General features: G+C 38.7%; 1 protein-coding gene and 1 long non-coding RNA gene across 3 annotated transcripts in view; one reads left to right on the top strand and one right to left on the bottom strand.

Annotated features, from left to right (window-relative positions):
• Positions 1–12,803: 12,803 nt before the first annotated feature.
• Positions 12,804–16,348, bottom strand: LOC128317295 (uncharacterized). The gene is made up of 2 exons (XR_008300813.1): positions 16,174–16,348; positions 12,804–13,812 (listed from the first exon to the last, which is right to left on the bottom strand). It is a non-coding gene; the product is annotated as an uncharacterized LOC128317295 (long non-coding RNA).
• The window catches only part of mrtfbb (myocardin related transcription factor Bb), a 37,172-nt gene continuing 33,410 nt past the window's right edge, over positions 13,728–17,489 (top strand). The window contains exon 1 of one of the 2 annotated variants that reach the window (XM_053228694.1): positions 13,728–13,841. Coding sequence is in view for 1 of the 2 variants with exons in the window: in XM_053228693.1 (XP_053084668.1) it covers positions 13,775–13,841 (67 nt within the window). In the remaining variant the exon portion in view is untranslated. The remainder of the gene's footprint in view (positions 13,842–17,489) is intronic. The other variant, XM_053228693.1, reaches the window with a different exon arrangement.

Raw genomic sequence — 17,489 nt, forward strand, 5'->3', positions numbered from 1 at the left:
TTGCAGAATCAGCAAGATGAATGCATGAAATCATTGTTCGATTCAAGGTTGGGAAAACCCAGATAAATGTGTCTTCAGTTTGTCTTTAAAATGTGCCTGTAGCTAAAAGCTCTAGAACAGAGATCAAGTAAAACTGCACTGGGCAAAAGAAATCAACTGATGATCCACTCATCACTTTCAGCAAATTTTAAAAGATTTTTACTTGAGGCTACATTTCATCCGTATCATCTGTCTGCACTTTGTGAGCAACAAAATCAGTAATTACTCTGTCAATTATGCAGCATGTGTGCATGTATATACAAGGTTTTGTGGTAACTGCCAGAGCTTCACTGTAACGCTGTGCTGCTCATCTGGTTGAGAGCTATGGTAGTGTGTCAGACATACGGCCCATGGCCCGGGTCCGCCTGGGTCCTAATGTGGTCCACTGAATCTAATCTGGTCCACTGAATGAATGGTAAATCTGTGTTCTAAATTAATATTGTCTTGTGGACCCTAATTGAGTCAAAACATTTGAAAAAGTAGAGCTGGCCTTGCAGCTGGCTTGACTGTGGTCATATGCTAAAGCGTGGCAGGATTTACTGATGAAAACTAAGTCAAGCAGCTGCTTATCTGTCATAATGACAGCTACCTAAACAAGTAACACTGGCATTTAATTGGTTTTCCTTTGAAGAAAAGTGACACAAGCAACTTAAAATTAAAAAAACTCCACTGGCTTGTTTCTCTACAACGGCACTGTGCATCAGCAATCAAGCCCCCCTGCATGAGCTCACAGGTGTGTGTGTGTGTGTGTGTGTTGTGGTCAGGACTGAGTTTGATTAGAGCCTGTCTCATTTACTCTTTCTGAGTGTCCTGGATATTTTCTCTGAGTTGCACAACTTGAATTGTTTTGACCTGAATTTTCAATGCCTTGATTTTTTTTTTGTTTGTTTGTTTGTTTTATGTGAATTTTTCTTACCTGAATGTTTTTAACCTAAACTTTTCAAAAACATCACATTTACACACATTGTTTCTGCCACACATTACAAATTCAGGTTCAGGTTCTGCTGACTCTGATTTCATTCCATATAATGTTACGTCCAGCAGTTTGGCTCATTATTGCCACAACGCTGACTGCTGCAGCTCTGTGGCCCAGGACATCTGCCAGTGTGCTTCAAGGCAATAACGGTGACCCAAAACAGGTGGATTTCAATTATGGAAAAAATCCAGATGAGTCCAACTTTAAGGTAGACCCATGCTTTTTGTCTTTAAAGAACTAATGGTCATTACTAGAGATACAGTAATACATTAAAATGTCTGTTACTAGGTTATGTCTGCACACTAATTTCATCAGAAAATGAAATGTCTAGAGTCAAATTGGTGCACAAACATTAAGGAGAAGATAGAGTTTGAGGTCTCATCTTCCTAATGTTCCTCTCTTCTGTAATTTTAGTGTTCTTCTCACATACAGTATTTCTACAGAAAAGACAGCAAGCTGGAAACTGGGCCCGGATTTACTTATTAAATGTGCAGCATATGACTTTGTTAGTGTTTTGAGCTTACATCATTCTTTGAATATGTGGATGATGACTTTGACCCTCCATCATTCCTGCCATTAGGGATCGTTGCACTTCAAAATATGCAAACTGATCCTGTTTTTTCTTATTTTTTGAAAGAAACATTGTCTCCCTGCTTCTCTCTGTCTCTCTCTCTCTCTCTCTCTCTCTCTCTCTCTCTCTCTCTCTCTTTCTCTCTGTCTCTTTAGTACAGCTACAGAATAACAACTTAAATGATAATCACAGTAAATTGCACAATATTAAAATTAATGTACAAAAAAGTTTTACTGTATAGTGTTTAAATCAACAGAAAACAGCATTCTCATTCACAGATACCTTATTAAGGATATATCCCTTAAAAGGTTGATTTTTTATTCAAATAAGACTGGGCTTTAGTCATATTAATTGAGTTTATCTTTTAAAAGCATAAATATTCAATCTATATAACCAGCATGAATTAATTTTTAATAAGTAAATACACGTCACCAAAGTATGCGGTTGTGACTATTATTGTGGTTATACATCTTGCCTAAATTTATAGTGACTTTGTTCAATGAATCTGTTGTGAATCTCAACAAATTTAGTCAAACAACATGGAGAGTCGATTAAAAACTGATCTCTGGAGCATCAACCAACCAGCTAACTGTTGTTAAGCCCACGAATTCATGCCAGAAGCCAAAATATTTGATTATAAATTTAAAAAATAAACAGTTATCAAGAATATATTGTACTTCACTTAAAAGTGTGACGTTGCTACAGTTAGCCTAGTAGCCTACTTCTCATCTGTCTAAAATTATGGGATTTATAGGTCTTCATAAAGCAAAACAGTCATATGATTTCATATCTGTTGAAATTCATAGACCACATCTGAGCAGTCATTTGGATATTAATGAAACCAGCAGTCCTACTACAGCGGTAGGTAGTATAACAAAAGAAATTTATTAATAAAGGCATAGATTCTCAAACCTGATAGCATTTCTCAGGCTCCGTGGGACTTCACCTTATTAAAACTTGTCTTTACACAAAGCTTTGGGAACACTTAGTTTTTTGGAACATCAAAAGTGGAGCAGGTCTGTCTTAATTATTATTTAAACTTGAATCCTTTATAATGTTCACTCAGACATAATTTGAGAAGCAATATTCACAGCAATGACTTACACTGTCAGCAGGTACCTTCCTTTAAAAGAATAGAACCTGCAGGTGCTTACCTGGTTCTGTCAATCACATCTGACCGTAAATTAGGAAGGAAAAAATCTCCCTGGTGGCATCACATCTACATTACATTAGCTGCAAGAGGTGAGAAATGAGAGACTGTGGAGACTGTGAGCGAGGCAGGAGAGCTGTGGAAAAGAGTCAGGAGGGCTGGATGACACACAGGACATGGTGCTGTCCCAAATCCCAGACAATTATGACACAGACCGGCACCAAAGTGTCCAACAGATGCTCAGTTAAACCAAATAGTCTAGACAGTCAGAAAAGTGACAAATAATTATGGTAAGAAAGTACATTAACATGTGCTCAACAGCATTAATACATTTAAATATAAATATAAATTTAAAGCTGTTTTGTAATGATGTCTGTTGTTAAAATCTCTAGATAAATAAAAAAGAATTGAATTGAATTATAATTGAAAGGTTGTTCACTTTTAATCCAGTACACCTTCGCTTACAGCCTCTCATAATTTTTCATACAAAAAATAGCCCACTGTTTAACCTCAGAAATGTTATGCATTTTTTAACCTCAACTGATTTACACGGTAATGTTTCGAGACTATGTATTGGCGTGAGCCAGAATGTTCTGTCTTTTTAGGGTTTTTTCCATAACAAAATGAAAAAGCTTATTAGATTGTAGGCCTTTCAGTTGTGTGCCTCCAGAGACTGTTCTCTGATATCTGAGCTGAGTCATTGGCCGACCTTAGAGGGCATCTCTGGGTTACTCTGGTGTGCCAGAAGACTCAGGCCTCTTTTGTTTTGTAATACAAATCACATCAAGAACACTAGAGCTTTCATTCACATCTATTTAGGGCTTTTAAAAGCCAAAGTAATCCAGAAGAGGGTATTTGTGACAGGATCTCATTAATGCACTCTTAGAAAAAAAAAAGATTACATCTAGAACCCTAGAGAGTTCTTAGGGTTTTTTTTTCCTCTGAGGGAATCCTTAAAGGTTTTACACAAGATCCAACAATAGAAAGTTTCCCATTCAGATAGGCTTCCACAAGAAATCATACGTCCCTTTAATCATAAGTTCAGTGTTCTCCACAGATCTTCACACAGGGTTGCACATCAGGGCAGATATCATCAGTTACACATTTATTTATTTGATTTTCCAAAGACATACAACCTTCCCTTTATTTTACCTCCTTGGATATTTAGTTTTATTTATAATGAGATGGCTATTCTACCACCATATTTCAAAACTCTGCTCTTGTCACCAATTGACAGCATATTCACACATTCCTCATCTTTCTCAAGGCTGAGAGTCATCTTGATTTATATTTCAAGTGATTTCTTAGCTCTTTTTTTTTTTCAAACACATTTCCCCTCTGTTCAGCATTTCACCTCACCCAGGATGTCTATTTGTTTTTCTCCCATTTTCTACTCTCTGTAAATTTACTTTCCTCAGTCATACATCTCCTGTCTACAAGCACTATTCCTCTGGATATTGCGCTGGTCTGATAAGCTTGTTATACTTGCAGAAACAGCTGCCTATATCACAGTCATAAATTCTCTGTGTGACTAAAATAATGGCCTTGTTTTACGGTGTCTATGTAAGGTCAAATAATTTTCCTTTTATTTTAGCAAATATGCTTAGTAGGCAGCTACCAGCTTGGTTCATGAGAGCATTAACAAACCCTTGAAAAGTGATTGAGGGTTATTTAAATTGCATTAATCTTAGAGAAACAGGCATACATGCTGGAGGTGTTCTCCAGCACTCATGTGCCTGTGAGATAACTCCAGGCACACCTGATAAGGATGCCCAATGCTGACTGATTTACAATTCAGCCAGATTTGTGAGAGATTCGTTTCCTCAGAGTATAAAAAGTAAAAGAACTTTCATAACTGGGTTAACTACATGAAATTTGTGGTACACAACTGTATTTATAATCAAGAACTGGTCTCCAAACCCTACTTATGTACTTGAATATCTGAAATATATAATTCTAACTAAACTAATTATCACTGACTCAGAAACAATACATCACCTTTGTGATGCTGGGCCATATAAAGTTTTTGAATACATGAAAAAAATAACATTTAAACAATTATCACTGGCTTATGAGCAATATACTGCATTCATAATACCAGGCCCCAAACAACGGTACCCACTACAGCCCATGGGCCGGAGAATCAGCACCACGGACAGCAACCCTGACACACTTCAGGTCATGAGACCAAAAAATGCACAAGCACTTTAAGACTGATCGCTTACCAAGGAGGAATAAGAACACTAATGAACATCTCATGAGTGAAATATTTTTCCTCACATTCAGTAGCACCTCTTTACCATAGCACATGGTAGCCCACATCAAGAAACTTGCACTGAACAGTACAAGCTCTTTTATTCTCTTCCCCACAGCTCATAAATAAATCACCCCTGTGAAGCTCAAACAGTGATCTGTGTAAGTGCCTGTGTTCACACCATGCCTTATTCCACTGAAGCTGAAATGTACTACACATAAGCATTTTCACTTTTGGAGGCATTTCACAACAAAAAAAAATCACAGAGGTCCAGATTAAATCAGACAACTCAAGCAAATTCATACTCAGGGACAAAAACAGCCAAAGGTCAAACCAGAAGAACAATAAACAAAGCTAGGAAAGACAAGACCAGGAAACAAGGAAAAAGGTATCATTGGTCAGATCTGGAGCTTTTACATATATATTACTTTACCAAAAACACAGACAAACCAAAGAGGTGCCTAAACACTGACTAACAAGATTTAAGAAAGGCAATTACAGGCAACGGAGAACGGTGAACAGTCTAGACACCAATACACCCCAAATGAAGCCTTTCTCAACCACCCCTTAGACTCACTTGTCAATACCAAAGTACGCTGTGAGGCAGCAGCTGTTTCCTTCTAAGTGAATGTTTGTAAGAGACAATCCACTGCTGTGTCCGTTTGTCATCAACAGTGCCAGAGATCTGCCATGCTGCTGTAATGGACAGGACACTGTCAAGCATTAGCTGGCAGAACATTACATCCAGGGGAGCTATGGGAAAAACCTGTTCCTACTACAACTATACCACTTCCTACTATCATATGCACTTGTCACACAGTATCAGTATGAAGTTTCAGCATACAGTATGTACATATTGCATCTTTGTTTGATGGAGAATAGCCAGAATACATTTCCATTAGAGCCCTGTGTATAATTTGGCCATAAAATACAGCTCTATTTCTGAGACATGCTTAAATCTTTGTAATTCTTTTGGGTAACCCTGACAATAGCCAGGAAAGCACTTTCTCTCTCTCTCTCTCTCTCTCTCTCTCTCTCTCTCTCTCGGTCTGTGTGTGTGTGTGTGTGTGTGTTCTGAGTTTAATGGTCCAAAAACAAGGTCTAATTGAGCAGTTTCCTAGAGGATGCTCTACTGCTTGTGGATGAGTCAAGAATAAATGCTATACTGCCCCCTAGTGGAATTTTGCCACCATTAATTGAAGAATGGACCTCATTCAAACAGAACAGGCCTGTTTGTTTTTTCCTAAATCTCTCACTCCTACAGTGATATGATTAGCGTAATTAATGATTTTAAGTTATTAAATCACTAACCGAGATCTTTTAGCCAGTTATAGTTAATTTAAGCAATCATTAGAGCACTTTCCCTGACAATACTGTAATGGTAATTCACAGTCAGTGCTGTTTCTCAGGAGAAATTTTTACATCGAAGTCATACCCCAGCTCAGACACACCAAACATCATCAGGCCTCATATTCATGCAGAAAAGAAGCCCAACTACTCTGTTATAGGCGAGAGCAGAGAACTAATCAGGGGAGAGAAAGAGTAAGCATGAGAGTATAAACAAATCAACAGGGTTTGAGAGATTCAGATCTTATACTATAAAAGGAAAATGGATTCACATGTTTTGAAATGTTAGCTGTTTTTCTTGTTGAATAGGTCAGGCATTTATTTGTTCTCTAATTTAGTGGGAAGCTGATGAATGATAGTCATCTGAGTTATCCTTGTTGGGGAACTGGTCTCATTACGCAGTTATGAGTTTTTTATCTAAAGAACTCATGATAGTCAGCCTGTGACTAAAGTTTGTGTGTTTCTCTGTATTTTTTTAAATTTCAAACTCTGTTATATTGGGCGAGAGTGAGTCATCCAGCCCTTCTGCTCACCCTTGGTGTATATTTATTACTCTGTGTTTTGACTAGCGTGCTAGCACTATCTGGCTCATGCCTAGTGTGCTTGACAGGCTGGAGAACATGATGCATAGATTAGATAATATGTAAAACACAGAGAACATAGATCAGATAAGATACACACTTTGACAGTGCCCAGAGGTAATAGTTTTGTTCTGTCTGTTTTATATTTATAATTGTATTTTAGTTGGCTGGAGTCAGTGGGCTACTTTGTGTCCATCAGCCTTTGACTTTGAGATCTGCATTTACATTTATGTGACACTTTTTTCAAGGTGACATACAGTTGAGACAGGATACAATTGAGCATATGAGGGTTAGGGGTTTTGCTCAAGGATCCATCAGTGGCAGCTTGGCAATGCTTTGATTTTAACACAGCTGCTACACAAGCCAACACTACAGCTTGCTGTGAGATTACACCAGAGCAACCAAACATTTTGCTCTTTCACCTGGTAATTCACTGGATACCTTCAGAGACCTTCCAACAATTAAACACTGCTGTAATACATTCCCACTGGATTGACACTGGTATCCTGTGTTCATAGATCCACAGTTACATAAATAACAAGCATTCACAACCTTCTAACCACCAGAGGTGATGAACATCACATGCATAACATATGCCACAATGTCATGAGGAACCAACCCGACTTAGGACTGACTGAAAAGGTGTTCAGAAATTACCACCTCCCTGAGGCCACTAGTAGAGGAGATGTTACAATCTCCTAACAGAAAGATTGAGTTTACCTTCAAGTGTTTGGCTGATTGGCTGCACAATAGGGTGTTATAACTGGCCAGAAACCCTGGATTTAGGGCATGGTTCAGGGAGGGTGGACCTCTCAACTACTCTAATGGCATATATTCACAGGCCTGGTGGTCACAAAGGAAAAAAAAACCCAGAGCACTGCGTGAGACCCCACCCAGACTGAGAAGTGAGTGTCGTACTGAGCAACAAGAACAGTCATAGCTCATAGCTCATGCAGACAGCAGCATGGTGAGTTATAGATAACAAGGCTGCAGTCAAAGAGATAACAGTAGATAGGAGATGATAGAAGTCTATTGCCAGCTTTGGAAGACAGCAATGACTGTCACAAACTGTCACACAGACAATCCCATGAGGTGAATATGAGGTCCTACATGTGTTTGAGAGAAGAAGAATAAAGAGAAAGTTGGCTGTATGACAATGGTGGTTACTGCAAATATTACATCATACATCACTTTGGATGGTCTTGGCATGCATTTGCACTTGCATAAGAAGTATTCACTGCCCCAGCCGTTAAATAGAAGTAGAACGACTCAGCACAACCCACATTATTCAACACATCTGACAGCTTTAATTTTACTCTTATGTTTACTTTTACATTTACAGTATTTAAACTACTGGTCAAACACTTTTATGCAGATCTTTGTGGTCTCCATTAAAAACAGTTCAAACCGGTCTGTTCAAGAGGTTAGGGTCTAAGTATGCCATCATGCTAAACCTTGTGAGAGAGGAGTTAGTACAGCAAGAAAATACAAGTCAAGTTTTATTAGTGCTCATTTAAGTACTTGGTGAAGAGGTAGGTCTTCAGTCTTCATTTGAATGTTTGTTCCACCATCTGTGTGCCACTACAGAGAAGAGTCCTGAAGCATGTCTTCCTTGTACCTTGAGGGATGGTGGGTCAAGTAGAGCCGTGCTAGAGGCTTGAAGGGAATGTGGTGCAGAGAGCGGGTGTGTGATAAGTTCCTTCAGGTAGGTAGGGACTGGTCCATTTTTGTGTTCAAATATCAGCGTTTGAATCTGATATAGGCAGTTACAGTAAGCAAAACAATGAGGTGAGGTGGGAGGACTTGGGGAGGTTAAAAACTGCTATTACGGCTGCATTCTTGATCAGTTGCAGAGGTCAGATTGCACAAAGGGGAAGACCTGCCAAGACTGAGTTTCAGGAGTCCAAACTTGAGATGACAAGGGACTGAACAAGCACCTGACTGTCCTCTGTGGACAGGAAAGGCTGGATCATCCTGATGTTGTAAAAGGATAATAAACCTGCATGATTGAGTCAGGTTAGAAATATGAAGAGAGAAAGATAGGTGCTTGTTCAGGACTATCCCAAGGTTGCATGGTGTGCTCTGAGAGTTGTCTAGCTAGATTACAATATCTTGATGTGGGGATGCATCTCCATGGACATACAGTAGCTCAGTCTTGATGGGACGGGATGGGATTTAGTTTCAGGGGATGAGCTGCCATCCATGATGAAATGTCTGCTACACATGCTGAGATCCATGCAGACATGAGTGTCTGAGGGAGAAAAGGAGAAGATGTATATCAGTGGCATGAGAACCCACGCGAAGATGTGACCTCACTGACAGGGTGGGTGTAGAGGGAGAAGAAGAGAACCAAGCACTGAGCCTCCTGGAACACCAGTGTAGAGTCTCCATGTGGATTCCCTCCATGTTGCCTGATATGACCGCCCCTCCAGGTAAGAAGCAAACTACCGCCATGCTGTGCCACTAATTCCAAGACTCCTGAGGATGGACAAAAGAGTCTTATGATTGACAGTGTCAAAGGCTGCTGAAAGGTTACGGAGATAAGAACAGATGACAGTTTGCCTGAACTAGCGGCATGAAGCTTCTCAGTAACAGCCACAAGAGTATTTTCTATGGAGTGTGTCATTTTGAATCCAGACTGATTATGAACTATGAGGTTGTTCTAGCTAAGTAAGAGGTTGTTCTAGGCAACTGACTGCATACAGCACATTCAAGGCTTTTAGAAAGAAAGAAAGAAAGAAAGAAAGAAAGAAAAGATACCAGTTGTTAGTTGCTGATGTCTGAGTTATTTAGTGAAGGCTTTTGGTATTTTTCTCAAAATACATCTAGTTGTTTCTCAAAAAAAAAGGAAAAAAAAGGCTTTTAAAAAAACATTTTGTAAATGTTTTAAAGTAACAAAATTCATATTAAATTAAATTAAATCTACATTCCATATTTTCTCTGTTCACTGTGTGTTCACTGGCTGTTTTTATTTAAGGTCATTAACTGTATCATCTAAAGGGGAAATGAGTTGTGATATTCATTACAGAGGTTGATTCAGTGCAGAATAAAAGGGACTGTGTAAAGACAACAGATAACAGAACCTTGTCTTAAGCCTTTCCAGAACTGCATATTAAATCTGTGTTATAATTTTTCGTAACATTGAAGTAGCTATTAAATTTATTCAGCCACATGGTTTCTATTATTATCACTAATACAGGCTTATTTTTATCTCTCTGAAGTCACTTAAAAATGCTTATCAAAATGTAGCACAGTCTTTCAAAGAGGTTTGAATGGATGCAGTTTTACTTCATACATCCTGATTACTTACTGCAGTTTTTGTACATTTTGTACACTGTACAATTAAGGCATGTTTTACTTTTCAGTGTTTTTCAAATGTATAATATATCAATGTATGATTATTAACATGGAATAAACATGCCAAAAAAATCATTTGTCTTCCTTTGTGTGACATCTAGCTCGGACATTTCCACTCCAGACCACCAGAGGATGCTCTCCCTGAATAGTAATCCCACTTCTTCAGTGGTGCTTTCTATTTCCTGTTGAACTGCTATGTAAAGTATATGAACTTGAACTTCCATGGGAAGATTTACACTTTTCCTGCTAATCTTGTGCGTTATGGGCTGTGGTTTTGGGGAATATTTTTTGTGTGTGACCTTGCCTTGCCTTGCCTTGATTAGATTTTGCCTTTTGCCTTGCCCTTCTGTTTTAATGCTGATTCTGCTGTTTTGGTATTTTGACCCTGCCTGGTACATCGACCCTAATTCTGGACTGTGTTTTGTATTTGGTTACAACCCTGTCTATTTTGACTTTGTGCTTTGTCCAAATAAACCTTGCACATGGATCCTTACCCTGTGTCTCTGAGTCCAGCGTTGCAGTTGTCCCATCTTCATCTATATTAACCATATAATAGATTCATTTATCCGAAGAAACATGCTGTATTCACTAATTCAACATTTGATTTCTCATGACTATGACATTGAACACCTCTGGAAAATGGTGGGTTAAAACAGAAGCTCTAGCTTTTTTGTTTTCAAGAGCTAACAGCAGAACTCATTACCATTACAACCATTACCACTTATGCTTGAGATCGCTGCAAATTTTCTCCTATGAATTACAACACTAGCAATGTCCCCTGTGACATCAGAGTGCCAAAAAAACAAAAACTTCTCATGGGAATAATGAACATGCAGCACCAGCCAACAAATTAACACCCGAATCGCTAAGCGCATCACAAATATTTCAATATAAACATATTTCATGTGTTTCAGGGAGGAGTTTTCTTTAAGATGTTCATTTGGCTGCATAGACTTTTGAAGCCTCTTTCTCAAAGTCCTTGCCTATCTCTCTCCCACCATCTGTACATGAGAAACTGCTGAAAATGTGTGTTGCGATGATTCAGTTCACACATTACTGCTTTCTGAGATAGAGCTGGCAACCAGCCTTGAGTCTGCCTCCACCAGTCCATCCTTCCCATAAGAAATCACACATTGTTCTGGGCTGTGATTAGGACTCGCACCTCCAACAGCAACAGTGGCTTCTTTCATAGGATATTCGCATGTTGGTATGGCCATAGCATAAGCATTGGAGAGAGAAAAAAGACAGACGGGCAAAAATGAGCATCTCTGTTAATGACTCACACACTTTGCAGTTCTCTTATTAAATACAAGCTTTTGTTAGCTTTTTTTTTATCCAACACTTGTTTCATGGAGGTGTGATGTGCCTACACTGGCCATTAGTACTCCAGGCTATTGCTTAGCAGAGCCATGGGGTCAATTGGTGAGAAGAGAAATCTGCACTATTTTATTTGGGGGGTGTGTGTGTGTGGGTATTGTTTCGTTATTTTGTTTGTGAAAATGGTCAGAACCATACTCCTAGAACTTGCATAACTTATACTATGGCTGTGAAAAGATCACTATGCTTCCATTTACCTGCTTTGGAGCAACAGCAGCATTAAAATGCAAGGTGAGTTGGTGTAAATGCCCATCATAGATGCATTACTCATTATTCATTTGGCAGATATTTACACATGAATGTAACTGAGCTAACATTAACACCCACAGAAACCAGTACGACTTCATTTTTGTATTTCAAACCAAATTATAAAACTGATAAAACTGTTTTGGTTCTAACATCTGGTTGGCTGAGCCATGATGGAAGCCATTGTAAAATACTCAGTACACACACACACCTGTGGCCACATCACAATAATTTAATTCTGCATTAGTACAGAATTGTTCTGTACATAGAATACACTAATCTTTGTCCATTAGGTTACTTATATTATTCTTAATCAATTAAAATATTTATTGAATGGTGAATGTGAATTTTATTATATTATTTTTGTGCTATTTTGTAAAACCAATAAGCTCTCTCAGGCACTTGAGTGATTGTACAGTATCATGAGTTGATGTGAAGATGACCGCCTGATAAAATCACCGTAACTCATCCCCGCAAGGGGCTTATTGCTTTATTTAATAACAACACCATGGCGCATGCCTTCACTGAAATGTCTCACAACTTACAAAAGGTATCGTTTATAGAAACGCACATTTCTCCCCAATCTGAGATTTCTTTCTCACCTTTTTCCAGAACTGGGCTTGGCCTGCAGGACTGCAGTCTCATTTGCCCAACAGCAGTCTTACTAGCATTCTAGTCTGCATAACTGTTAGTCGTGTCCATAGACATAGTTTCCAGTTTCCAGTGCTTTCATTCACCTGGCAATTCCAGCAGCCAGTCCACCTAGCAGCATTAACCTGACGGTAACCCAATCTCAGGATCGAACTGAGGACCCTGTGAAGTGATGTGCTTGAACTGAATTTTTTCTTACATACCAGTATTCTTCTCTTTTTTTAATATCCACAGGTAATAATGAAGCACTTCCATAAAGGATTTTCTTTCTTTATTAACTGTATTGTCCAAATATAGTGACCTTAACTTAGCTTTGGTCTCTCCATCCATCATAATACATTTATTTATTTTTTACTACTTATAAGGAACTTTGTTACCACATGTCAAGTCAAATGTGACACAGCAGATGGCAGTGTTAGACAAAGTGATTTAAATCAGCTATCCTTGTAATAGGTGATTTTTTTTTTTATTATTGTTTATTTGTAATGTACAGTGGGGTCCAAAAGTCTGAGAATACTAGTGAAAATGCTTCTATTTTTAGAAAATTTAGAAATATTTTCATGGATTTCAGAATTGAAATGTCCCCCTTTAATGACAGCATTCACTCAAGCTGGCATGGACTTCACAAATTTGTGTAAAACCTGATGATCCATGTCAGATCTCATCCATCGCAGTGTCGTCTGAACACATGCCTCAGGGAAAATCTGACCTTTTGTATAAAGCAGTTAACATGGTCAATATGACAAATTTGTTTAAATAGTGACCTAGAAATAGTGCAGAATCTGGAATCTTGAATATTCTAGATATTGAACAGTTTCCTTTCTTTGGTTAAAAATCTTTTAAATTCTAAAACTGTATTTCCTGTTTTAAATGAGGAAAAAAAAAGTGGCAGATTTTGAGTGAGGTCTCAGCCTGTTGTCCCCTGTACATGTGCAGGTTGGTTAGGTTTCCTGTGTTCATGTGATCATACAGTCTTCCTGCTGCTGAACAGCTGAGCAAGCTGACCTGAGATCACCTCTTATTAAACAATACCTGCACTGATTTGGGGCAGGCAAAGTGTGAGCAGTTGCTCATGTGTCTGGGACACAGGGGTTACTCTCATCATTACATCAGAGCTGGTGGGCGGCCATCTTCTTCTTCTTCTTCTTTTGTTTTTGGTTTTTTTCTTTTTCCCAACGCCAGCCAGCGCTGCACACTTCTGTGCTAAATAGTATGCAGATGCAGTATGCGGTTAGGGACGGAGCCGAACATCTGCACATGCAGCTGCGGAAATAAACACAACAAACACGCAGGTAGGTTTTCAGCTTATATCATTCAGATTGTCTGAAGGGTTTTTGTCTGGAAACTCAGCGGAGCGCTTCGTTTTGCTCGTCTGTTGCAGCTGTTCATGTTCTTTATGTCTGTGAAAGGCTGCACAGGAAAGCTCAGTGAGTTAGAGTCAGGTTTATTTAGCTCTCATTTCATCCTGCACTCTCATGAGCATTAATAACCATCAACACCATGGTCATGTGAACATCATACAGCTTTCATCATATACAACTTTCTACTGAGTTGCATTGTATTATTTATTATTATTATTATTATTATTATTATTATTATTAATCTGTTTATATAGCAATTTTGAGTTCTTAAAGTCTTTATAGTTCTTAAAAGAGCTTTATGTAGGCTACAAAATATTGGAAAGTCAAAAAGGTGTTTATGAAGCACTTTAAAGAACCAATGCAAATCTCTAACAGAAGATAAAGCAGCAATACACAATAAACACAAGACACAAAACACACGTGTCCCTACAATTTTTTAAACATATACATCCCATATCACAGTGCGGTATATCTCATATCCGGCACCTATAACCCCACTATGACCCCACTATGACCCCACTATAACCCACTACGAGGCGTCACCCAGAAGAGGATGGGTTTCCTTTTCTCCTCATGTCGTTTCAGGGAGTTTTTCTCACCACTGTCACCTCTGGCTTGATCACTATGGATCTAAATCCAAATCTATATCCAGATTTCTGTAAAGCTGATGTGTGACAACGTTTTGTTAAATGTGCTATACAAAAACAATTGAATTGAATGTTGTGATACATGTTAGTGTGTGGTGTTTTGTTTTTCTGTCAGTTATATAGTTTGAGTCACAAATTTGCGTTTGAAAATACATGAACTGCACACCATGTTTTTCTGTGCTGTATTCTCCAGTACAAGAGTTAAGAATTATGTTTAGGGGAGCTTTAAAGGGTTGCACTTCATGTCTTGTTTCTGTTTATTCGAAGTGAAGTACTCTCCGTTTGTCTGGACAGTATCAGTTGTCAGTATAATTTTAACAAACACATCTCAGTATTCTGAAGGAACATGCAAACATCCACCGCCTATAAAGGTTTACATTTAGGTCACTTTTAATGTCTAGTCACGCTAACCAGATTTGGATAATAATCAGGAAGGAATTTTTGTCATTCACCTGATTATAACACGTCCATTCATCCTGAATTACTCTTGCCACATGTACTCTGTAATTGTTTAATTTGTATGAGGAAATAAGCTGCAAATACACTGGAAGTATGATTACTCACTCTGAATGTTTACAGCCGCACATGTTAATAAATGTCAGTGTCCATGACCTTGCCTCAGGAAACGTACACATTCAGTACTTCAGAAATGACAAACCACACTGAATGATATTCCTGAGAATTTGGATGTGAAAAGATTTTGTTTTTATTTTGTCCACTGGTTTACGCAGTCAGGGGTGGGAGCGAGGGGACGCAGGCTTCAGCTGCAGTCTCACAGCGCTGGTCCAGAGGTCTCTGTATTTATAATTTAGTCCCTGGTGGTCTGGACTTTGTTTTCTCAGCCCATGCATCATCTGTTTGGCTTAACGCTGGAGGCTTAGGTGCTATTATTGTCACCCTGTCACTTGTATGCAGATTAATATTAATTATTGCAAATCTTTTTGCAGTGCATGAAAAGTGCATTTCTCAAAAGTGAAAAAAAAACAAGCTAGATATAAAGTGAATGAAGTGAATGTATGAAGTGAATTATTGCCGTGATGTCACCATATAAACCTCCTCCCCACTTTTATACACAGTGCTTCTAGTTGACTGTTTGCTTTGGATGTCTGACGATCAACCTTTCCTCATTCTTCACATCTCTTATCTTAATAATCTAGTATGTTCTGTACGAACCTCACACCTGAATTGTCCTGGACTGGCAGAAATCAGTGGGATCATTTCTAATGTGAAGTGGTGCCTTGGGATTACGTTTAAAAAATTGCAAAACAAGTACCTTCTATGTGACGGGAAGACTGCTGGTTCTGTAAAAGACAGGATATCCCATTGATTGTTCTGTTCAGTAGTAGTTATTATTAATTATTTATTATAAATGGGAAAAGCTAGCTACCCAAAAATGCCTCTTCATAGGAGTTGTTGTTCCTCTTGTGTGTTTGTGTGTATAAGTGTGTTATTTAAACAGGGTTAGCTCGCCAGATGGTATGTGTCTGATTTTAGGGGAATGTATGACATGCTACATAATAGCAATAAGTAATCTTGTACTTCTGTGGGACTAAAACACAAGGAATCATGCTTTGTGATGTAATTTAAAAAAAAAGAAAAGTATTACATCCACTCACCTGGAGTGCCAGAGGCTATTTTCGGGCTGAGGTCGAGTCGCCCCTTCTCTTGCAAACCCCCCACCAGAGGGAAGTCAGAGGGCAAAGAACATGTTGGTGGAGTAGAGGTCATGTGCGCCAGACTCTGGAACAAGCCCTGGGGAGTTAACTGACTTTCTGGGAAAGTTGTTTCAAATGTGGGATTTATTTTGGTAATGGTTATGGAATTCCCCCTCCCCTTGCTTTCTCTCACTCAAGCGAGTCTCACACTGTTGGTTTTGTGATGACTCCTGGTCTGAGTTCCCAATACACGCATACACAAACATATGGAACTTTTTTGTATTTTCCAGCTGCTTATTCTACCCTGTCTCTGAGATATATTTAGCCACCCGTCTGACCCTCTGCAGCTTTACTGCGAGTGAGTTAGCCAGTGTTTGTTGTGGGTAGAATGTCGTAGCTGGTAATATGAGTTTAATGCACATGACTTTGTTTAGGCAACCAAACATGCTTCCTGTAAGGTTTCTGTGTAAGATGTTGCCAAGGACTAATTTTGTGGTTTTCAACTTTTTAGTAATTTCATCTACTTTGCTTTTCAGTAACTTTTAAAAGTTACCAGTATTATATAAGAAAAATCAGACTTGTTTGTTTAGCAGTTGACTTGTAAGTGTATATGTAAATGTAAGAATCTCTAGGAATTATTTTGGTTATAATGATGCTTGGTGTATGAATAATGGCTTGATATGGCCATTATCACCCTCATTCTTTTTCTTGGGGTTTGTCAGGGGCACTGGAACTGTTTACACGGAGTATTCGCTCATGCATGCCTTCATTTCCTATTGTATGTGGAACCGGGACGCACACTACGATGGCAGACTGTGATCTAAGGTTTAGAAGATGCTCTTCGGGGTGATGAAGCGTAAGCATTGTGTCGTGCAGAGGCATGGAGATTTCTGGATGAGCTAGACAGCCTGCTGGTTTTAATTTTCAGCAAATAACAGGATCAGAACTCTTGAATTTGTTTAACTCTGTTAAGTGTGTGCTAAATGGCTTGGAAATGAAAAAGTGTTTCATCCATTCATCAAAGAAAACAAATATACTATGTGTTGGAAGCAGTTCAAAACTGTGTCCATATGTATTAAATTGGACTGTTCCATGATGTACACTTTGTGTCAGTTGTGTCAGTGCAAGGTTGCTTTAATGAAACTTTAGTGAGAATTTAAGCCCTCCTTTGTGGGGAGGTTGTGTTTTAAGCAGGAAGTACACAATGCACAATAATCTCTGATACTGCATCAGGCTTTCATGGACTTGCTTTCCATATCTCTTAAAGGGCTCTTGAG

This window comes from Pangasianodon hypophthalmus, chromosome 23, assembly GCF_027358585.1.
Source record: "Pangasianodon hypophthalmus isolate fPanHyp1 chromosome 23, fPanHyp1.pri, whole genome shotgun sequence".
NCBI classification, from domain to species: Eukaryota; Metazoa; Chordata; class Actinopteri; order Siluriformes; family Pangasiidae; genus Pangasianodon; species Pangasianodon hypophthalmus.